At 45.8% G+C, this 23,999-nt stretch overlaps 4 protein-coding genes and 1 long non-coding RNA gene across 9 annotated transcripts in view; 2 read left to right on the forward strand and 3 right to left on the reverse strand.

The window, feature by feature from the left end:
* Positions 1-4,750, forward strand: part of LOC103627879 (protein argonaute MEL1) — a 35,586-nt gene extending 30,836 nt beyond the window's left edge. For all 3 annotated transcript variants that reach the window (XM_023300094.2, XM_023300093.2, XM_008648185.3), the window contains one exon: positions 4,412-4,750. In XM_023300094.2, the coding sequence (XP_023155862.1) occupies positions 4,412-4,485 (74 nt within the window). In that variant the 3' untranslated portion in view covers positions 4,486-4,750. The remainder of the gene's footprint in view (positions 1-4,411) is intronic.
* A 388-nt stretch (positions 4,751-5,138) lies between these two features.
* Positions 5,139-6,808, forward strand: LOC111589296 (uncharacterized). The gene is made up of 3 exons (XR_002748291.1): positions 5,139-5,570; positions 6,417-6,484; positions 6,601-6,808. It is a non-coding gene; the product is annotated as an uncharacterized lncRNA (long non-coding RNA).
* Positions 6,809-9,276: 2,468 nt separating this feature from the next.
* Positions 9,277-10,803, reverse strand: LOC100285765 (uncharacterized). The gene is made up of 4 exons (NM_001372022.1): positions 10,609-10,803; positions 10,394-10,529; positions 10,105-10,202; positions 9,277-10,004 (listed from the first exon to the last, which is right to left on the reverse strand). The coding sequence occupies exons 2-4, from the start codon at positions 10,437-10,439 to the stop codon at positions 9,600-9,602; spliced, it is 549 nt and encodes a 182-aa protein (NP_001358951.1). The 5' UTR covers positions 10,440-10,529; positions 10,609-10,803; the 3' UTR covers positions 9,277-9,599.
* Positions 10,804-12,826: 2,023 nt separating this feature from the next.
* Positions 12,827-17,939, reverse strand: LOC100304435 (Ypt/Rab-GAP domain of gyp1p superfamily protein). Of its 2 annotated transcripts, NM_001165869.1 has the most exons (11): positions 17,437-17,753; positions 16,902-16,997; positions 15,698-15,801; positions 15,258-15,463; positions 14,867-14,989; positions 14,669-14,757; positions 13,977-14,082; positions 13,805-13,902; positions 13,372-13,617; positions 13,208-13,291; positions 12,925-13,100 (listed from the first exon to the last, which is right to left on the reverse strand). In NM_001165869.1, exons 1-11 carry the CDS (start codon positions 17,557-17,559, stop codon positions 13,086-13,088), a joined length of 1,290 nt encoding a protein of 429 aa, NP_001159341.1. In that variant the 5' UTR covers positions 17,560-17,753; the 3' UTR covers positions 12,925-13,085. The 2 variants fall into 2 exon arrangements, with proteins under 2 accessions (XP_008643909.1, NP_001159341.1); XM_008645687.3 differs by lacking the exon at positions 16,902-16,997 and having other exon boundaries at positions 12,827-13,100; positions 17,437-17,939.
* Positions 17,940-18,386: 447 nt separating this feature from the next.
* Positions 18,387-23,506, reverse strand: LOC103627881 (diphthine--ammonia ligase). Of its 2 annotated transcripts, none has more exons than XM_008648187.3 (12): positions 23,098-23,506; positions 22,943-23,014; positions 22,729-22,808; positions 22,414-22,632; positions 22,272-22,304; positions 22,110-22,192; positions 21,215-21,287; positions 20,690-21,017; positions 20,232-20,563; positions 19,690-20,009; positions 19,226-19,571; positions 18,387-19,138 (listed from the first exon to the last, which is right to left on the reverse strand). In XM_008648187.3, exons 3-12 carry the CDS (start codon positions 22,774-22,776, stop codon positions 18,881-18,883), a joined length of 2,040 nt encoding a protein of 679 aa, XP_008646409.1. In that variant the 5' UTR covers positions 22,777-22,808; positions 22,943-23,014; positions 23,098-23,506; the 3' UTR covers positions 18,387-18,880. The 2 variants fall into 2 exon arrangements, with proteins under 2 accessions (XP_008646409.1, XP_008646408.1); XM_008648186.3 differs by having other exon boundaries at positions 22,414-22,639; positions 23,098-23,501.
* Between the last annotated feature and the right edge of the window lie 493 nt (positions 23,507-23,999).

The following is a 23,999-nucleotide window of genomic DNA, read 5'->3' on the forward strand; positions in this document are numbered from 1 at the left end:
AGGAGTTGGATTTAACCTTCTTCTTTTTGCCGTCCTTTGCCATGAGGCACTTGTGGCCGACGTTGGGGAAGAGGAGTCCCTTGGTGACGGCGATGTTGGCGGCGTCCTCGTCGGAGGAGGAGTCGCTAGAGCTTTCGTCGGAGTCCCACTCCCGACAAACATGGGCATCGCCGCCCTTCTTCTTGTAGTATCTCTTCTTTTCTCTCCTCTTGCCCTTCTTGTCGTTATCCCTGTCACTGTCGCTTGATAATGGACATTTAGCAATAAAGTGACCGGGCTTACCACACTTGTAGCAAACCTTCTTGGAGCGGGACTTGTAATCCTTCCCCCTCCTTTGCTTGAGGATTTGGCGGAAGCTCTTGATGACGAGCGCCATTTCCTCATTGTCGAGCTTGGAGGCGTCTATTGGTTGTCGACTTGGTGTAGACTCCTCCTTCTTTTCTTCCGTTGCCTTGAATGCGACGGGTTGAGCCTCGGATGTAGATGGATCATCAAGCTCGTTGATCTTCCTCGAGCCTTCGATCATGCACTCAAAACTTACAAAATGCCCGATTACTTCCTCGGGGGTCATTTTAGTATATCTACGATTACCACGAATTAATTGAACTTGAGTAGGGTTAAGGAAAATAAGAGATCTTAGAATAACCTTAACCACTTCGTGGTCATCCCACTTTACGCTCCCGAGGTTGCACACTTGGTTCACCAAGGTCTTGAGCCGGTTGTACATGTGTTGCGGCTCTTCCCCTTTGCAAAGCCGGAACCGACCGAGCTCCCCCTCGATCGTTTCCCGCTTGGTGATCTTGGTGAGCTCATCTCCTTCGTGCGCGGTTTTGAGCACATCCCAAACCTCCTTGGCGCTTTTCAACCCTTGCACTTTGTTATACTCCTCTCTACTTAAAGAGGCGAGGAGTATTGTTGTTGCTTGAGAGTTGAAGTGCTCGATTTGGGCCACCTCATCCTCATCATAGTTCTCATCCCCTACCGACGGTACTTGTGCACAAAACTCAACAACATCCCATATACTTTTGTGGAGCGAGGTTAGATGAAATCGCATTAAATCGCTCCACCTAGCGTAGTCTTCACCATCAAAAGTTGGTGGTTTGCCTAATGGGACGGAAAGTAAAGGTGTATGTTTGGAAATGCGAGGGTATCGTAGGGGGATCTTACTATACTTCTTGCGCTCTTGGCGCTTAGAAGTGACGGAGGGCGCATCGGAGTCGGAGGTTGATGTTGATGAAGTGTCGGTCTCGTAGTAGACCACCTTCCTCATCCTCTTGTGCTTGTCCCCACTCCGACGCGGCTTGTGGGAAGAAGATTTTTCCTTCTTCTCTTTGTGGTGAGAAGAAGATTTCTTCTCCTTCCCTTTGTTGGAGGAGATCTTCTTCTTCTCCTTCCCCTTGGTGCGGGACTCTTCCGATGAAGTGCTCCCGTGGCTTGTAGTGGGCTTTTCGCCGGTCTCCATCTCCTTCTTGGCGTGATCTCCCGACATCACTTCGAGCGGTTAGGCTCTAATGAAGCACCGGGCTCTGATACCAATTGAAAGTCGCCTAGAGGGGGGGTGAATAGGGCGAAACTGAAATTTACAAATATAAACACAACTACAAGCCGGGGTTAGCGTTAGTAATAAAGAAACGAGTCCGTGAGAGAGGGCGGAAAGCAAATCCCAAGCAAATAAACAAGTAAGACTCGGAGATTTGTTTTACCGAGGTTCGGTTCTTGCAAACCTACTCCCCGTTGAGGAGGCCACAAAGGCCGGGTCTCTTTCAACCCTTCCCTCTCTCAAACGATCCACGGATCGAGTGAGCTTTCTCTTCTCAATCACTTGGAACACAAAGTTCCCGCAAGGACCACCACAAGATTGGTGTCTCTTGCCTCAATTACAAGTGAGTTTGATTGCAAAGAAAGGATCAAGAAAGAAGAAAGCAATCCAAGCGCAAGAGCTCGAAAGAACACAAGCAAATCACTCTCTCTAGTCACTATTGTGTTGTGTGGAATTTGGAGAGGATTTGATCTCTTTGGTGTGTCTAGAATTGAATGCTAGAGCTCTTGTAGTAGTTGGGAAGTGGAAAACTTGGATGCAATGAATGGTGGGGTGGTTGGGGTATTTATAGCCCCAACCACCAAACTTGACCGTTGGCTGGGTTGTCTGTTCGATGGCGCACCGGACAGTCCGGTGCACACCGGACAGTCCGGTGCCCCTGCCACGTCATCACTGCCGTTGGATTCTGACCGTTGGAGCTTCTGACTTGTGGGCCCGCCTGGGTGTCCGGTGCACACCGGACAGGTACTGTTTGCTGTCCGGTGTGCCAGCATGGGCTCGCCTGACATCTGCGAGCGCTGCGCGCGCATTTATTGCGCCGCAGAGAGCCGTTGGCGCGGAGTTAGCCGTTGCTCCGGAGCCGCACCGGACAGTCCGGTGCACACCGGACAGTCCGGTGAATTATAGTGGACTAGCCGTTGGAGTTTCCCGAAGCTGGCGAGTTCCTGAGGCCGACCTCCCTTGGCGCACCGGACACTGTCCGGTGTACACCGGACAGTCCGGTGAATTATAGCCGAGTCGCCTCTGCGAAATTCCCGAAGGTGGCGAGTTCGAGTCTGAGTCCCCCTGGTGCACCGGACATGTCCGGTGGCACACCGGACAGTCCGGTGCGCCACACCAGGGGTGCCTTCGGTTGCCCCTTTGCTCCTTTGTTGAATCCAAAGCTTGGTCTTTTTATTGGCTGAGTGTAAACCTTTTACACCTATATCATCTATACACTTGGGCAAACAAGTTAGTCCAAAGATTTGTGTTGGGCAATTCAACCACCAAAATTATATAGGAACTAGGTGTAAGCCTAATTCCCTTTCACAACACAACTCAAAGAGTTCGCAACTCGACAAGAGCTCTAGATGCTATCACAATGAATCAAATGCGCGGAATCGATGTCTTGGTGCTTAAGAATGTTGTAGGAATGCTTGGTGTGCTCCTCCATGCGCCTAGGGGTCCCTTTTATAGCCCCAAGGCAGCTAGGAGCCGTTGAGAACAAATCAGGAAGGCCATCCTTGCCTTCTGTCATCGGGCGCACCGGACAGTGTCCGGTGCCCTATTCCTTTCCTTAAATGGCGAAGCCGACCGTTGCAGATCTGGGAGCCGTTGGCGCACCGGACATGTCCGGTGCACACCGGACAGTCCGGTGCCCCCTTCCGACCGTTGGCTTGGCCACGTGTCGCGCGCAGAATCCGCGGCCGACCGTTGGCCCTGGCGACCGTTGACTCACCGGACAGTCCGGTGCACACCGGACAGTCCGGTGAATTTTAGCCGTACGCCATCAGCAAAATTCCCGAGAGCGGCCTCTTCGGCCGAGGCAGCCTGGCGCACCGGACACTGTCCGGTGCACCGCCGGACAGTCCGGTGCCCCAGACCGAAACAGCCCCTTGGCTGTACACAGCCAACTCTTTTTTTTTCTTTTTCTTCCTGTTTCCAATACTTAGACAAGTATATTAGTACACAAAACCAATGTACTAAGACATAGAAACATACCTTTGCTCTTGATTTGCACTTTGTCCATCCACAAGCATGATTTCACCTTTAAGCACTTGTGTTGGCACTCAATCACCAAAATACTTAGAAATGGCCCAAGGGCACATTTCCCTTTCACATTGCAGTTGCAGAACAAAGCCTCAGCCTATTTTGCTGCTACCAACCCTCCCCCCTAAACTTGTTTAAAAAGCAACCCATTCCAGTACATAGTTGCTGCGTACAGTTTATTATCAGTGCTTGTATTCCAGTACATAGCAGCTCATTCCAGTATATAGCGGCTCATTCCAGTATAGGGAATAATAATGATAATAGTTGTATATCGTTGGCAGTTTCTTTTTATATCTTCTCTGTCGCATTTCCTACCATGTTAAACACTTGCAGATGCTTAAGATTATTTCAGAGTTGGAACTTTTTAAAACTAGAGTTTCTTATGAGTTATTCAAGTCTTGTTGAATGTTGAAGTTACGAAACACTGGTTGATATCACCTGGGCGAGGATGTCTAAATGGCCAAGTGCTTGAAATTGCTTTTTCCATACCAAATCAATTGCCTTACATGCCAGATTTGCTCACCAAATTGTTTGTGTTGTTGGTCTCACAAATGTACATGTTAATGTCCTTATTATCTATCCATATGACTATGAGGTCTCAATTGCCTTTCATTAAGAGGCGAGAAAGTTTGACCACATTCATGTCAAAGCCAAGAATAGTGTAAATTTTAGAAAACAGTTTACTTGAGGTACCTCATAGTCATATGGATAGATAATAAGGACATTAGATATCTGGTACTTGTGAATTAGAAGATTTCATATGCCAATTTTTTTGGTGGATGGAACATGACACATGTATTTATGGAGCTTTTATACTCACATTCTTGTATTTGTTGTTTGTAGCCTCGACAAACCTGGAGTTTGAACATATGACAGATGGTGTGCTCACTTTTTTGGATGAAGAGTTGCACTTATAGTTTACTACGTTTGGTTTATGTACATAACTATGTGGATTGGCCCGACTATGGCTCCCAATACTATATATATATATACCTCCCGTTATGGTTTGTTCCTATGCGTCGCTTCACTCCCGTTTTTTCCTTGTGCTGGATGGAGCCTGTGTTGGATAGGGCGCCCGAATGGGCGCCACCTGATCTAGTAGATTATAAAACATAAAGATATGTGTGTTCTTGGTGGGTGTGAATGTGGCTTTGGAGCCAACAAACTGTGGTTTGATTCCTATTTATACATACGTTTAGTTTTTTACAATTAAATTGTAGGAGACCACCATGGCGGTGGAAACCATGGAAACTTGTGTTTTATATTGTTATAGAGAAATTGTCTCAAAGGTCAAAGCCACTAAAATCGAGTGTAATGCGTTAGAGGTCTCTAAAATTGTTAAGATCTCATTTTTAAACTAAAATTACTTAAGGGTTCTAACTTATCCTGAACAAACATTAGATTGTGATTCATTATCATTCCTACTCAAGATCGATAGGCTTATTATATGCACTTCACTACCTAGCTATTGACATTTACTTTGACCCTAAGCGAAAAAGTCTAACCTTAGATTAGATGCATTAGAGTATCTCCAAGAAAACACGTAAAGTCTTCCCAAAACAGATGAAACACTTTTCTTGGTTACTCGAGCAGCTTCTTCCTTCCCCGCATTTTTTGCGTTCTATATATACAACGCATGTCTTCACGCAATTATACGGAGAAAAAATCTTCTCCACTCGCCCCGCAACAGTGGGCTGGAGCAGCCTCACGTTGTTGCTTGACCGCGCCTCGACGAGTAGGGGAAAAATTGGCTGCCGCATGTAGGCCAACATCTATGCAGCACCCTTCGGATGGATGACACGTGTACGCTCATAAATCTCCACGAAACATAATGAAGAGCATTTATCTAGGCTTGTCTTTTCCTCTGGCTCGACTTACGGACGCCGGCTCTCTTTTTCTCATCTGCGCGCAAGTTGTTTGATCAAATGCTCGAGAGAAATTTGGAGTGCTGATGGTGATGATACGGGAGGACGGATGCAACCTGTCGCCGACCAAGGGAGAGGTGCATAGCTCATCCACCGTCGCCTGAAGGCTCTACTTGTATCTCTTCAGTGGAGTGAATTAAATTGAATTGGTTTAAGTGGGTATTACTCTGTTGAGTTCTAGATGTTGATTCTTTTGGTGTCGTTGCCAGGTGGATAGATATTGAGATTCTTTTTGAGAAAATATAATAAGATCATAACATTTTCTAGCTTTGCTAATGCTCCTTTAAGCATGGTGTACAGTAACGCCATGCACTCATGCGCCTTACAAAAGGTGGATGCTATAATGTTTCATATGTGGCATTTGTTTTCAGAACCATTGAGAGTTTGCTGGTCTATTCATGTGTGTTGCTTCAGTAGCCCATATACTCTATACTAGTATTTTTAGTGATTAGTTTCAACTTCTATTGGCGTCAAAATTATGAAAATTGATTATTACAGGTACAGATACATCGAAATTTATTATATGCTTCATCAAAATGTAATTTTAGAGTTGTTGATGCTTCTTGATCAACTCTAAGTAAAAGACTTGTATATCCTCCTGCCATCAATGGAGAAATCATAGCTGAAAAATTGTATTGTCATCACCTTGACCATTTTCACTAGTAGCCAACAATGCTATGTGTGATGTCTGCTTTTATGTACGGCTACTGTTAATAATTTGCACTTATAAAAAATGATCAACCCGTAGATAAACAAAAATGGCATCAAAGAAATAGATGATTATACCTGTGTTTTCTGCTGCTCATCGGCTCTCTGATCAGCCATCGGTAGAGAATCTTCAGATGCAAAAGGGAGTATAAGAGATTGTACCCGCTGATCGTTGGCTTCGTGATCCTCGATTGATGCGGTGTTTTCATGTGCAGAAGCAAGCCCGAATTGTCTTCCCATGTCCTCTTCTCCTACCATGTCCTTGTGCCTTCTTCCTACCATGGTAGTCTCAGACTCTCAGTTTCTAAACGATGGGATTTATGGTGCTAGATGATTGTCTTAACATACACGGAAACTGCTATACTCTGGCTGAGAATAGATCACCTTTGTCTCGGACAGGGAAGAGATGGATCGTGGCGAAGCGACGCAAGACAGCAGGAGAGTCAATGATCGGCGGCGGCGGCGACAGTACGTGATTCACGATTATAGATGAGAAAAAAAGAGTCAGCGTCTGTAGCGTCCGTTAGCCGAGCACCCGAGCCAGAGCAAAATAATCGGTCGTTTTGAGCCAAGATGAAGGCTCCATGTTTTGTTTCTTGGAGATTTGTGGGCGGACACATGTCATCCATCTAAAGGTAGTTGCATAAATGTTGGCCTACACCCGACGGTAGCCAAATTTTTTCCAACGAGCAGGGCGGACCCAGACTAAAATTTGAGTGGGGGCCTAATATCTCAGTGGGGACCTAAATAGAGAATTGACCCAGTAAATAAGATAAAATATTTATTAAAACCAGAAAATTAAGTGGGGGCTTGTGCCCCCACCCGGCTCAACGTAGGTTCACCCCTGTCCACGACGAGCAAGCCCTTCTTCTTTTTTGACGAAGGGAAGCACCTCCCTATTTCATTACGAAATAGACCAGGACAATGTTCTTACATGACCAAACAGTCCAACACCAACCATAAGCCGACAAGACAGATGCAACTATCAGCTAAAATAAAGGAACCCAATCTGAAGGGCGCCACAAAACAGAAAATGTTTCAGACCATCTGAAGACTGATGATCAACCAAAGGAACCAAAACAACCCAACCAAAAAAGCAGCCTGGAACTGACCCCATCAGTGACGCACTTAGCTAAGTTTTTACCAAACTAGAGAGACAGACTGGTTACACCAACACAGATGAACCCAGAAAGACAGAACAGTAGCCAAAATGTCACTGAAGGCGTCTATCGACCGGCTTCCATCCATGAGCTTTGGTGTAGATGTCACTTGTTATCTTTTAGATTCTATGGCTTCCTTGCTCCACCAGTTTTTTCCCTTCTTTGTCTGCCGAATAGACCAAGCGTCAATCCAGAAGCAACAAGAAAAAATCACATTAGTTGGGTCATCGATCAAATTAGCATTAAAGCAACAATCATTTCGAGTTCGCCAAATTGCCCAAAGAGCCGCTCCACATCCAAAAAGGACCAGCTTCTTTTCAGTTTTACCAAAAATGTTAATCCAGGGTCCAAATAGATCAGCAGTATCTCTGAGAATAGAATTCAAATTAAAGGCAATTTGAAAAATTCTCCAAACAAATCTGGCGAACGAACATTGAAAAAAATAAATGGTCTATAGACTCCGGAAGTCCACAGAAAGCATAATCAAGGTTCCCATGCCAGTGTCTCTTGAACAAGTTATCTTTTGTAAGAATCTTCTTATACATGACGAGCCACAAAAACACTTTGATTTTATAGGGTAACCTAGTTTTCCACAAGAATTTTGATGGAACAGCAATCTGAGATCTCTTCACTTCTTTGTAAAAAGAATTAACCGAAAAACCCTTGCTCCCTAAAATCCACCTTGATTTATTTTCATCATCTGAAAGCATAAAATTATTACACTGAGCAATGAGATTATTGTAATCATCACCTAAAACTCCCATTAATCTCCTTCTGAAAGTTAGCGCCCGAAAGTCCGAAGAGAGAACTTTATGAACTGTGATATCTTTATCATAAGCAAACTCAAACAAGTTAGGATAATTACACGCCAACGTTTCAGAGTCACACCATATATTATTCCAGAAGCTTGTACTCCTACCATTGCCAATATTTTTTTACAATACTTATAAAATTTGTCACGAACTAAGAGGATACCTTTCCAGAAATGAGAATCATTTTGTTTTTTCCTCACTGAAATAATAGGTCTCTTTTTGACGTATTTGTGATTGATAATGGTCTACCACAAACCACTAGAGTTTTCCAACCTCCAGATCCATTTAGCAGGAAGGGCTTCATTCATTTTCTGCAAATCCAGAACACCAAGACCACCCATATCTCTGGGAGAACAGACCAAATTCCAATCGGCTAAATGGTATTTTTTTTACTATGGACAATGTGCCATAACAATCTTTTTCTAACAATATCCATTTTCCTCAACACACATTTGGGAGTTTTGTACATCGAAAGCATATACAGGGGGACATTAGTGAGGCTGCTGTTAATCAGAACTAACCGGCCACCCAAGTTAAGGAAACGTCCTTGCCAGGATCCCAGCTTACTCTCGGTTTTTTCCACTGTGGGCGACCACAAAGATTTACAGAGCTTTTTATTATCAATCGGGACCCCTAAGTATTTCATAGGAAGACAACTGTGGGGCAAGTAAAGATGTCAGCATAAAAGTGCTCTCTTTCCACTGCCTTGCCCAAACAAATGATTTCACTTTTAAGAAAATTAATCTTAAGACCAGACATCTGCTCGAAAATGCAGAGAATAAACTTGAGATTTCTAGCACCTTCAAGATCATCTGTTTCCACGAGCAAGCCCTTCTGTCAAGTGCAAACAAAGCTGATGAAAAAAGCCTATGCATGCCATGGTCTTTTTTTTTAGCTAGTCCAGTTTCATTTCAGTCTTTTTATTTGAGGGAACTGCTAGTGTAAACATAGTAATCCACCCCTAAAAAAGTTTTAGACTACCCCTGATAATCAGTTTTAGAGAGAAAAAGATTAGTATACTTTTGGAGTTGCTCTTAGAAGTGGAACAATATTAACATAACTCAGATAATTATGCACTGGATGCAGCCTAGCTACGAAACATCACCTGCAAATGCATCCCTGTGTCATGTGTATGTGAAGGAAATACGTGTACAATTGTTTATGCATACACTTGTCGTGCCACTCTACGCCGCACGACTATCCTAAACACCAATAATCCGTGCATGGAAATAACCAGTCGAAAACCAACATAAACAAGAGAGAGACACACACACACACACCCAAATCTCTCCGATTTCCGGACAGCCAAGCAAAACCAAATTCAAATTTGAAGATGTTCCCCTCGTTCCGGCATCCGGCCTCCCGCCTCCGTGTATACCAGTCGAACCCCAACGCGCAACGGCGCGCGGCCACCGTTTCCTTCGCCTCAGCAGCCGTCGCGATCGGCCTCGGCCTCCGGCTGCGCCGCCTCCGCGTCCGACGCGGCGGCGCCTCCCGACGACGACTTGGACCTGCCCCCCGACGCTGCCCGGGGCTTCCTCCGCCGCTGCCTCGGCGCCGCGGCGGCGTCCCCCTCGGCGCCCTCCGCCACGTCCGCCGCCTTCGCAACCCTCCGGTCGCGCCGCGACCCCTCGGCCGCGCAGTCCCGCCGCTTCGCCGGCTCGTTGCCACCCGACACTTTGTTCCCCCTCGTCCGCCGCGGCCGCTCCGCCTTGCCGCCAGCGTCTTCTCCTCCGGTTTGCTCGTCTCCGCATCCGCCCGAACCCCCAGGCTGCGAGGGCTCAGGATCGCCGCCCCTCGCCGCCCCCGGAGAAGCCTTGAATTCGTTCATCTGCAGCACGCGCGCAACCGGGCACCAGGCAGTTAGTCGGAGATCGGACGGGCGCGGAGCACGTTAATGGCGTGATCGCGGATGGGATGGAAGCGGCTACCCAGCTGGGCGCGGTGACGGAGGCGTTGTCCCAGCCGATGTGCGCGACGTGCTTCACGTCCGTCGGCTTCCCGATCTGCATCTCCGGCTCCTTCGCATCTGCGACACACACCCGCGCAGCAGACAAGGTAAACATTTTAATACCCAACGACACTACTGTTTCTACATTTCGTTTGCATTGATTTGAACTGTGCTATAAAACACATTTGAGGTGCCTGGCTACTTTTGGGTGGCATTGGGAATTACTTTTTGGAAGAACAACATTATAATGTAGTCTTCGATGTGCTTACCAAAAATCTGCGAGATGTATCGGAGGCCCTTGAGAAGGCCCTTCATCTTAGCAGGTTCCACAGGCGGCTGCCCGCCCGCGGTGCCCCGAGAGGAATCCACCACTTAGTATTTGCGTCCCCCGCCTCTTGAACTTGCCTTTCACAGGTAGGTCACGATGTTGAGAGAAGAAAAGGAACATATATCATATCAGACCCACCGAATGAAGCTCACATACCTAGAGCAACATTCAAGGAGCTACAAAATCCGGTGGACAGGGTTTCATCGTCCTGGTGCCATCTTCATTGGGGTTGCAGAAACTCTCTTGACCTCCTATTCCTGCATGATCTGTCACAAATTAGCAGAATTGCAGTCCCCTCCGGAGCTCCACGAGAGGCAGGCCTAGATTTCCCACCTTCTTGGTTGGAGAAATGGAAGGGCAGAAAGTTGTTGCGTCCAATCTATTTATAGGGCACTATTTTTGGTGAACGTTCCCTTGTTTGCAGTTCATCACGATGCAGTCCTGTTTGAAAGGCCATGCATGGATGTGTTCAACTTGTACTCAACGCAAATGACGGGAATGGATGTTGGGCACTCCTTAAGAATCAGGAGTCATCACCTAGGTGGAAAGTCTCAGGCTCTCAATCACAACGTCATGTTTTACCCATTTCTCATATATAGCATGTAAGTTACGAGTTATGATTGATACAGCCAACGGATTGTTAAAGTACTTATGAATTCTGATTCTGGTCAGTGCCATAATACATGGTGTGATGTGAGATTCAATGCACCAATATGATCTTAACTTCATGCTCAGAGGCCCTGCCCCCCTGTTGAAGGAAAATTGGTAGATTGCCCATTATATTGCAAAGTTTCATATTTTCATAGTGTCGGGTGTGGTAATTAGGAGTATCCAGATTATCCCTCTAAAAACGCACTCAGGAGAGATTAAGACATAACCCCCGAAGGAAATAGGCCGAGTCACCTCCTTACCTGAGACCCACCGCAGAGGTCTTTCCTACAGGCACCGAGACCCCTTCCCAAGGGTCTTCCGCCTCAGGCAAATCTCTGTCTCGGTCGAGCCTCTCACAAGCTCACGCCTCCCATCTCCGTCTCACCCGAAGTCGCCTCGTCCTACCACCGCACCATCCGTCTCGCCCGAGCCGATCTGGTCCAGGCAGAGAGGACAAGGGCACTCACATTTAATGTGCACACCTACCCCACACAGAGGCACAAGAGCACAATGGCAACAAGACAACAGTCGTGTCTAGGCGCAACAGTATGATTACGGTCGCGCCACTGTGAACGCACGTCGCCTGCCATCCCTGATGGGACATCTAATACGACAGGAGAAGCAGACCGGTCCTCGAGCGCAAATCTCCGCCTCGCCCGACGCTGAGCTCGGCCTCGGGTGATGTCTCCGCCTCGCCCAAGCTCGGCTTCGGCTACTTGCTCCACCGCGAACCCCGCAGGCGACCACTCCGCCAACTGTGGTACACGTCAGGGAAAGATCGACCATCACCTCAGGAAGACTTCCGCCTCACCCGAGCAAGACTCTGACCTCGATATCCGCAGCGAAGGAATCACAACGTCACCTGCCACAGGGACGTTGACGCATCCTGTAAGCAAGCCTTTTACCCATATCGAAGCCCTATTACAACAACTACGGTATGGACATTCCCTCCCCTGGGTGCTCGGGCGTACGGCCAACCCCTCGGTCTCGGCCCCGGCTCGCAGCAGGAAATCAAAAAGCTCAAGTCAACAACGTAGTGCATCATCGTGCCACCCACAGGACGTCAAGACTTCTCTGGAAACACGACGGCCTCCGGCTCAACAGCGTACATCTCCTAGGTGTATAAATAGGGCAGTCATAGCTCCTCCAAGGGACACAAGAACACTCAGTAGTTTTCCTCCAAGTATTTCAGTATTGGCACTTGTTTCAATCAATTATAGAGACTTGGGGACTTCCCATCTCCCGCTGTGCTTATAATCCCTACTGCAGACACCCCGGTGCAAGTAATATAACCCTCATCCCCCTCTTCTGTAAGTAGGATCTTGCATTGCCCAAACCAGAATAAACCGCTTATGTCAACTCGCATACCATCTAGATTCTAGACACGCGACATCATTTTACTGGTTGATTATGACCGTTAGTCTAAACACTGACACATAGGAAATACAATATTTGCAGGTTCTTCGTATTTTCCATTTTTCTCGTTTGATTTTAGACCACGAAGGCCTCGCTCAGATTCCAATTACTTGTAATTTCACTTTAGTTTCTACTTGACCAAACCGATGCAAAGCTACATAATTGGGATAAATTTTGTCCAAGGAGGCAAGGACGACGAAATAGTAGGTCCTTTTAAGACACACAATACACCCGTATACAGTGATATTTATCTTCAAAGTACAACATATTGTTCACATAAAGTGAACTAATATTAGAGCTGACGACGAACAGAAAAGAATCATGATGACGTTATTATGGTATAAACATTTTGTCTCGCGTCTTTACAAGATCAGCATCCTTTTTCCCCTTCTTTTTTTTATTTTTGAATGAAATCCTCGTCCTTTCTTTTGGTTGTGTAAATGCAATGTTACAAATGTGTCAGAATTACACAATACACAAACAAAGGATAACAAAAGTTCTGTGGTATATCTTCTCTAGTCCAAAAAATAAATAAATAGCCCATCCAAGTGAAGCTGTACATGTCCTTATGATGCTTTTACCTGCGATCAGGAAAGAACAGCTTGTGGTTATTTTGACTGTTCATTGTGTAATACTGTAGCATGCCTATATGTTGTTCAAGATTTTTATGAATTGGAAAAGAACTCACCGTTTTAAGATACTTCTCGTGAATCTGCAATGCTTCTCTGCATGCCTTTTTTGCATCCAGACTACCAGTGATTTCATTTAAAATCTGTTTGCAAGGCGACATACAGACAATATAAATTTCTTTCATCACCACCATAGAGAGACAGAGAGAGACAGAGAGAGGACCTTGACAACATCGTCTAGACCTTTTGCCTCACCCAATAACTTCTTGTTTCTAGCCTCAAGAACACTAGCAACAACAAAGACAGATAGAGGGATCTGGTCATCTTTCTTAGCTGCTTGCAATTTTTTCCGCTCAAACTTTCCACACTGTCCTAGAACACTTTCATCCTTTGTGCTTGCGCTGGATGTGCCAGTGTCACTCTCCAACATTGAAAAGAGATTAGGATTGTACTCCATAGACCACATGAGCTGCAACATTTTGAAGTTGTACAGTAGTGTTTCATGCATAAACCAATTCATAATTCTAGCATTACTGGGCCTATATTTAGATGTATAACAGAAGTAATTATTTGATATTAGTGGTGGTCAGATTGAATTGTTAATAATATGCACTACTTATGAAATTTATTATAACTTTTTTGTCCAGACAACTTACTTCCCAAAGGTACATCGTATCAACAAATGAGAATTCCCTACGGAAAAGAACCATCAGCATTCGGAAGGCAAATAAGTATTCCCCTCCATCAAGATTTTCTGCATAAACAATATTTTATCAGAGCGTAAGGAAAAATGTAGATACTGTTTTCTTTGAGCTCCAGTGACTGTACCTAAATGTTCATGCAGCTTTGGGTCAACAGATTTCATTATGGTAGACAAGGTAGTTAGTTGAGCTCGAACTCCAATGGAAGTAGAAGTACTTTTGAAATTTCCTCGCTGCACAGAAAGTCTTTTTTCTGTTAATATCTGGAGTATATCAAATAGCTCCCTAACATGGTTTCAACCCTGGTGTTCTGTTATTGATGTTAAATAAATGTCCTTGACAGTTTCTGGCAAAAGAAAACCTGATGACCAATTCACACAGCTTAACATTAAACAAAATACAAGCCAAATTAGGGACATAAGCTACACAGCAGCCATTCTATTTTATACGCGCGCGGGGGTGGGCAGTTGGGCACTGGGCAGAAGACAAGTGTGTTGATCAATGTAAAACTCAGCCGGGGAGGGAAAGACCGCCCTCCCGGTATTCCATATAAGAAGAGACCGAAACAATGGTCCCGGCCGAGAAAATCCCGAACCCTGGCCCCCCATTACTTACGGTGTAACATACAGTAACCGTCTTGACTAATTGTGTTGAAGTGCAGTTCTGTATTATCTAACTTCTCAACCTTATAATGTCATCATATCACATATAAAAATCAACTAAAAGTTTACTGTACAATATGTTAGCCGAAGGCAATCAAGGAAGGATATGTACATTGATGATCAGTGAATAAAAGATTAAGTATGCAAAGGTACTTACCACCCTGCGCATTAGACGCTCAAAGCACCAAAAAGCATCTGCTTCATTTTCCAGAATGATTGATATTGGTGAACAAAGATCACTCATTCCTGCATAGGAGGATTAAGCAAGTTCAAACAACTACAAGCAAAGTATAACATGATAAAACATTGTTTAACTAAACTGCGCTGACAGAAAAACATAATTTCAATAGCTCACCCTGACAATACCCTATGTCTTTATCAATCCATGAATACACTGCAAGAATGTCCCACAACCTTGCCAAGTTCTCTTGTCTCTCATAATAAACAAGCAAACGATCAGTACGGTTAACATCGAGACCTACAATTGAATAGTGAAAAAAATTAGATAAATGAAGATCATAGACACCAGTTGTCGGCCTAATTAGCCCAGGCCTATTGGAAGGAACGTTTGGGCAGCCCAAGTGCTGACTAGCTACCTCCTTGTCCCAAACGCAGGCCGAATTACATATCATTATTGAATAGGCAGGTTTAGCTGGGTATTGCTCTGTCTCTTGCCTCCCTCCTGATGCAAGGCTCTGGGAAGCCCAAGATATAGGAGATGCTGAAAAAAGAGCAACAGTGCTTACCAATCTGGTGTAGGGTAAGCTTCCAATCAATAACTTCTTTCGGGAGTGGTGCCCCACTATTTTTCTGCTCAGAACCTGATGCCCCTCCGTTAGGGTTTTCGATAGGTTGACCATCTTCTGTTACTACAGGCATAGTGATTACCCTTCCACTACCAACAGCTGTGTCCATTTCTCGGCACTTAGCTTTCAGTTGCTCGTACTCTAACCTATCAAAATAAGAAAATCAGCATATTCCTCATCCACGGATATGATGTGTAATAGACTTCAAAAGTAAGTGAGGCACATAAAACAGTGCACAGAGTTTTTTTTCTCAGAAAAAAAAGGAATTTGTGTTCCCTTGCTTATATAAAAATGATGTGCTGCAATTGAAACTGACATATTTTAGACATGAAGAAGAACAAGCATTTTAAACCAAAAATAAAATGAAACAGTGGGAAAACCTTCGCTGCTGTCGCAATTGGTTGCACTGTTCGGTAGTGCTTTTAGGGTCATAGCAGCCCAGCAAAAATTCCCAAACTTCTCCTTTGATTGTTGGGTGGACTCCCTGTTTGCACATCCAAAAATAAAGACCATACCACGGCACAATGAATCTAAGAAATTGCATGGCATAGTAATGATTCTCGGCATAAAAAAAGAACACAAATTAGCAGTGAATGCCGTAATAGGGACAGACCGTATTGAAAAATCGTCATTGAGAAGGACAAGAAGAAATAGATAGAGGACTGTATTAGAACACATGGAGTAACCCCTTGGAAAGGTCATAGGATATAGGTTGGCATGTTTTATGGGTCAATTCTATTTCTTCTTAATCGAAAGGCATGACTCCTGCCATTGTGTTCCAAAAAAAAAAAGTTAAGTCTACTTTATATGGAGAGTGCAGTCATGTAGGTGAACTTGCTATGTTAACCAAAACCAGAAGAAGAAATTAAAAGGTGCCGGCAGTTGGAATGCATATAGTTGCCTGTTGGAGAGGTCATAAAGCCTATCCTAACTTGCTTGAGACTAAAAGGCTTTGTTGTTGTTGGGGAGGTCATAAGGTATAGGTAAGTTAGTTCTATACAAGAGAACGTAGCCATATAGGTGTCCTTGATTAAAGCAGGAAATAGCTATGACTAGGTTTTGCCCATCAGACCTTGTGTTGACTTATGGAACAGGTTGAGCAAGTCAAAACATAAAAGAACATACAATATAAGATACCTGATCTTAGTGAAAGGACCTCTAGTTGAGTTGGTTAGGTGGTTTGAGTAGCACTCCACGAGTCTTAGGTTCGACTCTCCGTGGGAGCGAATTTCAGGTTGTCTTATGCTAAAGCATAGGCCTAAGGCTCAGCCCCAGTCATATTCGTTCCAGTGCTGCTATGTATGATTGGGGTAAGGGTTTTGAGGGTTTTTCTATTCTAGAAATGCATGAGGTTTTCTTCTTAGTGCAATAACCGGGGCTGTCTCACCCCCTGCTGATTGAGTCTTTTTTTAAAAAAAATATTGCATGAAAAAATCTCTGTGATTTTAACAGCCTCCTGAATAATAGCTCTACTATACTTCAGTGTGCTACTGACACAAAATGCATATAGACTTTCCGAGCACGAGAAGTATATCACTGAACAAGCTCAAGGTGATGAATGAATCTGGATAAAGCATGGCTCACCCCACGTTGCACTCTCTTGATCATTCCAGCTATGTCCACGCAGCCTTCCTCGTTGTGGAGAAGCTTCCATCTCTTTGGACTAAGGGTCAGGCCAGGCTGCCAATAGTAGGGACGAAACATAAGCGCGCTTCATGAACAACTACCAATCAATCAATGCAGCGAGCGATCAGTATACATAGCATCCACTGATCTCAGCCATCAGCAATCCCGGCAGTTCGATTTGACAGGCGAAGCGGAAAAAATTGTCAGCATCCCATATTCATATGTAACCGCTAGGTTGGCCTTAGGTTTCTGAATTGCCCTACTAGTTAAACTGATTTCAGTCCCATAAGCGCGCCTTCAATCTGACTGAAACTAAGCGCATCTCACTAGATTGATTCGTCATTCCAGTCTGGTTATCTAGCAGTTCCACTTCGTTGAGTAAGACTACCACCGGCCCAAAACTAGATCTTATTGGTGTGCTGATTGGATCTTGCCCGCTAGACATGGGAACCGGAGAGCAGCTGATAATATAACAATCAGGAGAAAGAAATACCCGGGGCTTGAAGCGCGTCTTGGGGGCGTCGTCGCGGCAGTCGGGGCGGATGGGGTAGACGGTGTCCGGATCGATCCGCATCTCCGGATCATTGTAGCAGCAGGCCAGGAGCCGAAGCCTCATCTTGACTGCCCCCTCCTCCAAATGCAATCAACGCGAACCAGTGGGACGAAAGAAGAAGAAGCGAGGATCAGGTGAATGAAGCCCCTCGCGCGCTGGTGGGTGGCACAAAGATCGCCTCGCAGCCAAGAACGGGGCAGATTGATCCTCCTCCTCCTCCTCCTCCTCCTCCTATGTCTCCTTCACGTTTCGTGTTCTAAGAGCCTGGAGAGGGAGAGAGAGAGGGCGGAAGCTACAACGGCTAAATATGGGCAGGGAGGGGGATGAGAGAGAAAGAGGAAGGGAAGGGAGGAGAGAGACGGGAGATGCAGAGGCGGCGCCGGCTCACCCTACCAGGCAGGTTGGCAGAATGTGCGCGACTCCCTGCCGAGAGTCGCATTATTTCGTTTATGTGGGTCTGCTTAATCTGCATTTTTGTGGGTCAGATCGTCAGAAGGGAAACCGTTACTGTTTTCAGATCGTTATTTCGTTTATGCCAACCACCTGTAGATCCTGGAATTTTTGCTCCCCAATTCCTGTTTCTTTTTCCCTGATCAGATCATCATCCAAAAAAAACTACGAGGCGTGCGCGTATGACTAAGGGCTTGGTTTTTTTTACAGTTTTTTTTAAAGATCTAGCTGTAACGAGAATCTAGATGTCAACAATGTTGCATGTGGAAAAAGATAAAGAAATCTGTGCAATTTAGGATTTAAGAAACGTCGGGTTCCTCTCATCAAGACACGACGACTTGATAAATTTTGCATTCAACATCAAATTTGTATGCGGAGAAAAATAAAGAAATATGTGCAATTTAGAGTTTAAGAAGCGTAGGATTCCTCCCATCAAAACCGGACGACTTAATTGATTTTGCATTCATCAGAAGCGATTTCCACAGAAACAATCTAAGAAGTGAAGTGTTTGGCAGACCTAAGTGAGCTACGCGGCTTCACCTCCGCCAACTGCGACAGGTTCCACCATCGAGCAAGAATGTCAACACAGAGGAAGAACAAGTACACACACGTTACTGACCGGGACTCTGTCCGTAGTCTGTACACAGAAGAACCAATGTCATTGCAAGCATCAGCACAGGCTAATCAGAATTCAGACCCAATGTATACTTTGTATAGGACGCTGAAACAGAATAATACAGTATGGGTGCATCTGTGATGATCACCGTACGGTCTTTTTTTTTAATCGACCGCCAGCACAGAAACGAAGCTACCGCCGCCAGCCCTAGAGAAGCTGGTCAACCGTCGTCGTCCAACTGGCAGTTGACTGGCCACCGGCTCCTCTGGCAGAAATTCCAACGTGCGCCCACCTCCAATTTCCGAAGGAAAGCTGCATTCAAGCAGGCGTCACAGCGAACGGTTCGGCTGGTATGGACTTCGCACTGGAGACGTTGGATGCCAGTAACTCGCACGCCATTATGTCGTTGGCACACGCAGAGCGGCCAGCTCCGGCTACGGGCACAACGTTGTAGAAAGGAACGTCAGTTCTCATGGAAGGGTTGTCTTGGGCAAGCTCGGCCAAGGCCTCGGAAAATGCTCCGGACACTGCATCTGCCGCCACGGCGAGATCTACCGAGTAGTAGAGCCTCAACATCTGCATGTTTTATAACCCAGAAACGCTGGTCAGTACCCATGAAATGCAGCTTCAGAAGTATAGTAACTATGGGACAAACGTACGTACCGTTACGCTGTCCCAGGAAAATCTGTTGTCTGCCAGGGTCTTCGCGATCTGGAAAGCACAGAATCTAGCCATTATTTTCAGATTCTCCTCTCCGTGGTGCAGCTGTCCAGCTGCAGAGCAGATCTTCGATGCGATGTCATCTGTGATCGACACCACGGCGGAACAAATTCTCCCGCCGGTTGTGTGGACCTGGCAACACGAATCGCGCAACGCAGAGTATGGTGCGGTACAATCAGTCCAGGTTTTGCTCGGTGCTGGCAGTGGAACTCCGGTCTCCGTCTCTTCGGCAGCAACCCAATCATCAGTGGAAGGGACATACAGTATAGGCTTTACCTCCACACGTGCCCTGGAAAGGGGAAAATGTGCTAACCAAGTTCAGAAAACCGTTTTGTTGCACGTTTCAAGTACATCAGTGCAAAGAATATTGCTTTCTTGATCATATATAGAAGGGAAGGTGTGCATACCCTTTCGGAAGGTCTGACGCGAATACGTACAGAACAGTTGGATATGATCCACCTTTTGAGCGATCCAAACGAGTAATATAAGAACTCTTCAATGTCTGTTCAATTTCTTCCTTCTCGCTGGACGTCAACTGAGCAGAGCAGTACACCAGAAAGTGTATTGCCGAGATATAGATTGAGCAGCTAAAGGCATTGGCCACAGCTTCACTGTTTTGTAGTGCTAATTCTAGTTCCGCTCTTGGACCTCCAAGACAGAGCTTCATCGTAGGAGGGTCAAGGCCCAGCTGACCAGCCATATAAAGAATATCTTCATAAAGAGTTGCCTAAAAGGGAATAGATCAAAACATTATGGCCTGAAATTAACATCTCCCCCCCCCCACACACACACACACAAAAAAAGGCAACAGTGCAACGCATTATATTGTGAAACCACCATTCCCAAGATAATGTACTGATATTTCACATCAGAGGGTGCATATGGAAAATTGTAGGATTAACTGCTTACAGCATGAATTCATGATATTATCAAAGTGTGCATCTTGTACCTGGCTATAAGGTCCAATGCAGCTAGGAGCCCAGCAGGAGATGCTTTGCACATGTAGAACTCTCTTTACCACCTCATTTGAAACTAGGACTTCCACATATGCTTTGCCCAACCCAGCCTGAACTAGTGGCAATTCAATTGTACTGCGCGAAGGAACACCCAGGTAGCATTTCTTTTCCGTAATAAAGCTGACGTAAACTTCATTGGCCAATCCAAATTCCTTCATGCTTGAAATGTAGAGGTGAACGTACAAAACATTCACCCAACCTAACCCTTCTTCCTTGAGCTGATTTTCAATTCTGCTCAAAACTGCTATAAGGTCTGCCTTCAGGCCTATCGATGCAATAGAACATTAAATGAAAGTTCCACAAAGAGAGAAACAATAGATGTAATGAGGTGTTCCTGGCAAGTGGTGCAAAAAAACAATGCCAATGGAATAACATAGGATGTGGTATGCACCTTCCGAAGCTCTGGATGGATCCTGAATCCAACAGCTCATTGAACGCAAATTGTTCCCTGTCTTTGAGATACATAGGTCAACATTGGTGTAAGCATCAACAGCTGGACTCAGGGCCTGTTTTTCTCCCACATCATCGTGAGTGGTAACTTCATCAACCTCATATACACAACTAGAACTCTCTTGAACGGCAGAACCATCCCCAATTCTATCAGATGAATCTGGCTTCTGCTCAAGATGAAACGCCCGTGGATGAAGAATTCCAACAGAAGCAATGGAATCAGCAGAGTGGAGTATCACTTCAGAGTCATCAAGAATAATTCTTGCATTCTGTAAATGCAAACATGTTAAGGAACACGAAAATTGACACAGATGATTGACCAAAAAATCAAAAATGTGTTCAGGGCATAGACAGTGAGAACTAATAACAAGTCATGCCATGTGATGCAATGGTTAGAGTCTATTACACAACATTCTAGAGCAAGTGACATCAAGTTTCAGTTAGCTCCTCAACGACTCAGACTTACACGAAATAGAGGGCAGTCAAGAGTTAGTGTTTCATATTCTCCACCTTCACCACAGACATTGATTCCATAATTCCTAATAGGGCATAAGAAAATGAACAGAGAAATTAAAAGCTGTGTATAGAGTAGAGACAAAAGAAACAATCCAGTATTTATGTAGAGTCATTTGTGAGAAACAAACATGAAGATAAGGGTATAATGCAAATTACAATCTATGTTATCGTATGTTGGAAACGGACCGCCGACACATGGCGTGTCCGTCGGGCCGGCCGTACACACGGCGTGCCCACCTAGGCCGTTGGGCCGTGACACATGTGCCCGAACGCATAGCGGCGGGCTTTAGGTCTGTTGGGCCAACACTCCCCCCTCAAAAGCTAGCCCATTAGGGGTTTCTATCCTCAACCATATAAATCATGTTTGCCCACCAACAACTCACAATGTAGGACTATTTCCAACAATCTCTCCCTCACACATTTTGAGCCAAGATCAGTCCGAGAATGTACTGGGCCAACCTAGATCAACCTGGCTCCGATACCAATTGTTGGAACCGGACCACCGACACATGGCGTGTCCGTCGTGCCGCCCGCACACATGGCGCGCCCACCCAGGCCGTCGGACCGCGACACAAGGGTCCGAACGCATAGCAGCGGGCTTTAGGTCTGATGAGCCAACACTCCCCCCAAAAAGCTAGCTCATTAGGGATTTCTACCCTCAACCATATAAACCATGATTGCCCACCCACAACTCACAACGTGGGACTATTCCCAACATCTCATATCTAAGACTAATGAGAAAACAAAGATGATAGGGACAAGAAATAACTATTTTAACATGAACACTCCTAAGTGGGGGATAGACTGATACACATATGGTAGGTGCAGGGCGGTGAGAAACATACTCATTCATTTGGAGCAGATGACACTTAAGTTCAGCCAGTTCTTTACCTAAGTGGGAAGAAGGTTTCAGCCCCAGTGCAGCAACCTAAAAAGTTCAAGAAATCATACGCTCATTGTGCTGCAACAAATGCTAAATTTTGTATACATATGAATACTACATGTACCTTCACAATTATTGCCACAATGCCCCTCCTTATCTGTATAAGCAGTAAACAGCAAAGCAAGACTTACAATGTGAGAAGACGTTCTTTCTGTGCTAGTTTAGGTGATCAGGTAAAGAACAATAGACAGCATTTTTCAAAGTACCATTTCCTCTAGGAGCAAAGTCTGATCCTGCTTCCATAGATACGCCAGCGAGACCAGGCCCAGCCTCGAGCAAACACTCTCAACCCGGAGCCTCTGGTAATCGGATGCGATTGCACCTGACGACACCGCGCTGATGGATGGGATTCGACGTTTAACCTCGCTCAACAGAGCAAACATATCTTCTACCTCATCACCTGCCGTGACACTGTACCTGAGACCCTGATCCCTAACAAAACAGAATTGAATCAGTGGAACCAGATCGCTTGCAGAGCATCCGAATCATAGGCCACAGTGACTGCAGAGATAACAGCTTGCCTTGTGGATCCGCGAATGCGCCTCCGGAAAAGAGGCAAGCCCATGCATTTCGCGTAGCTCACCACAATCTGGTGCCCAACCTGAAGCCTCCCCGACCCCGGCCACAACAAGCAGGAGCATCAGCAAGCGTCATCCAGATACCAGCAAGTACTGACGGCCGAATTACAGAGCGAGCGCCAGGCGCCAGCGATGGGAGGTAAGAGACGGGGCATACAGTTTGGTACATGTAGCTGTCGAGCTCATCGACGGTGTCGTCGAGGGGGATAAGATTAGCCAAAGCGACAACCTGCAAGCGACAGCAGAGTTCAACACGGTGCCGGCCGTCGGTGAGGGGCGGATGGAGTGCGGGGTGAACGGGTGGAGCCTTACCTTGTGGCCGTAGTCCATGCATCGCATCATGGCGAAGCAGCTGTCCTTTCCGCCGCTCACCAGCGCCACCACCTCCATCGCCTCCGGCTGCGGTTGACCTCTCTCGCCCGCGCTCTCTCTAAGTTAGAGTCCGTTCCCGCCCGTTCCCCGGTAGCAGGCTGCGGAGATGGCTCGGCGCCTCCTCTGTTCCTAGGCTCCACCACTCTGTGCGGCTGGCCGGCTGCTGCGACTCGTCCTGGGAACGAACGGGAAAGGGGGTGGCGGCGGCGCGGCGCGGTGGTGCTGTTATGCGCCGAGTGCTCGGCAGAGAGGCGTGCGCTGATGATCCATCGTGCGTGTTGTTAAATGGGCTGGAAGTCGCCGTCTTGGGCCGTGTGTGCTTTGTCCGAATCTTGCTGTTTCCCATCACCTAATCATCCACGTAAAGAAAACCAAAATTGTTGACATCACTGCGATTGCAGTTGCCATATTAAACTCTCCCCTATTCATCCCGCAAGAAAACCAAAATTGTTGCGCCGTGAATGAGATGTGGTAGAAAACATGTCCCGGTTTACAACATTCTCGCATCTCCACCAACCTGCACCATGGTTGACTTCGTAGCAAGTATGAGCAGAATTTTGGTTCTGCTTCACGCCTTCACGGGATAGATCATGCACTGCTGTACAACTTTTTTTAACATAAAATATCTCCAACGGCTTCTTATCAGTCTTTCCTGGATCAAGTTTTTTTTAGAAAAAACACAAAAACGTGTCACCAACAACAGTTTCCCTAAAACACTCTAAATTTTTTATAGGCCTTAAAACTTCCATTTGTAGTTACAAATGAGAAGTTTTTTTATTCTCCATAAACAATCTATCGCTTTAGACTTTATTCGTTTCATACATGGGGATCGAGAGGGATTG

The sequence above is a fragment of the Zea mays genome, chromosome 5 (genome assembly GCF_902167145.1).
Source record: "Zea mays cultivar B73 chromosome 5, Zm-B73-REFERENCE-NAM-5.0, whole genome shotgun sequence".
Lineage (NCBI taxonomy): Eukaryota > Viridiplantae > Streptophyta > Magnoliopsida > Poales > Poaceae > Zea > Zea mays.

What these genes read in the sequence shown, in the direction of transcription:
- LOC100285765 (NM_001372022.1), bottom strand. Translation starts at nt 10,439, where the DNA reads ATGAAGGGCCTTCTCAAGGGCCTCCGATACATCTCGCAGATTTTTG. An exon ending in ATACATCTCGCAGATTTTTG is followed by an intron (nt 10,203 to 10,393) that starts GTAAGCACATCG and finishes TGTGTGTCGCAG; the next exon opens with ATGCGAAGGAGCCGGAGATG. An exon ending in CCGTCACCGCGCCCAGCTGG is followed by an intron (nt 10,005 to 10,104) that starts GTAGCCGCTTCC and finishes CGCGTGCTGCAG; the next exon opens with ATGAACGAATTCAAGGCTTC.
- LOC100304435 (NM_001165869.1), bottom strand. Translation starts at nt 17,559, where the DNA reads ATGAGGCTTCGGCTCCTGGCCTGCTGCTACAATGATCCGGAGATGCGG. An exon ending in AGACGCGCTTCAAGCCCCGG is followed by an intron (nt 16,998 to 17,436) that starts GTATTTCTTTCT and finishes TACTATTGGCAG; the next exon opens with CCTGGCCTGACCCTTAGTCC. An exon ending in GTCTAGACGATGTTGTCAAG is followed by an intron (nt 13,292 to 13,371) that starts GTCCTCTCTCTG and finishes CCTTGCAAACAG; the next exon opens with ATTTTAAATGAAATCACTGG.
- LOC103627881 (XM_008648186.3), bottom strand. Translation starts at nt 23,175, where the DNA reads ATGGAGGTGGTGGCGCTGGTGAGCGGCGGAAAGGACAGCTGCTTCGCC. An exon ending in CGCATTCGCGGATCCACAAG is followed by an intron (nt 22,640 to 22,728) that starts GCAAGCTGTTAT and finishes CTGTTTTGTTAG; the next exon opens with GGATCAGGGTCTCAGGTACA. An exon ending in CTTTGCTCCTAGAGGAAATG is followed by an intron (nt 22,305 to 22,413) that starts GTACTTTGAAAA and finishes CTGCTTATACAG; the next exon opens with ATAAGGAGGGGCATTGTGGC.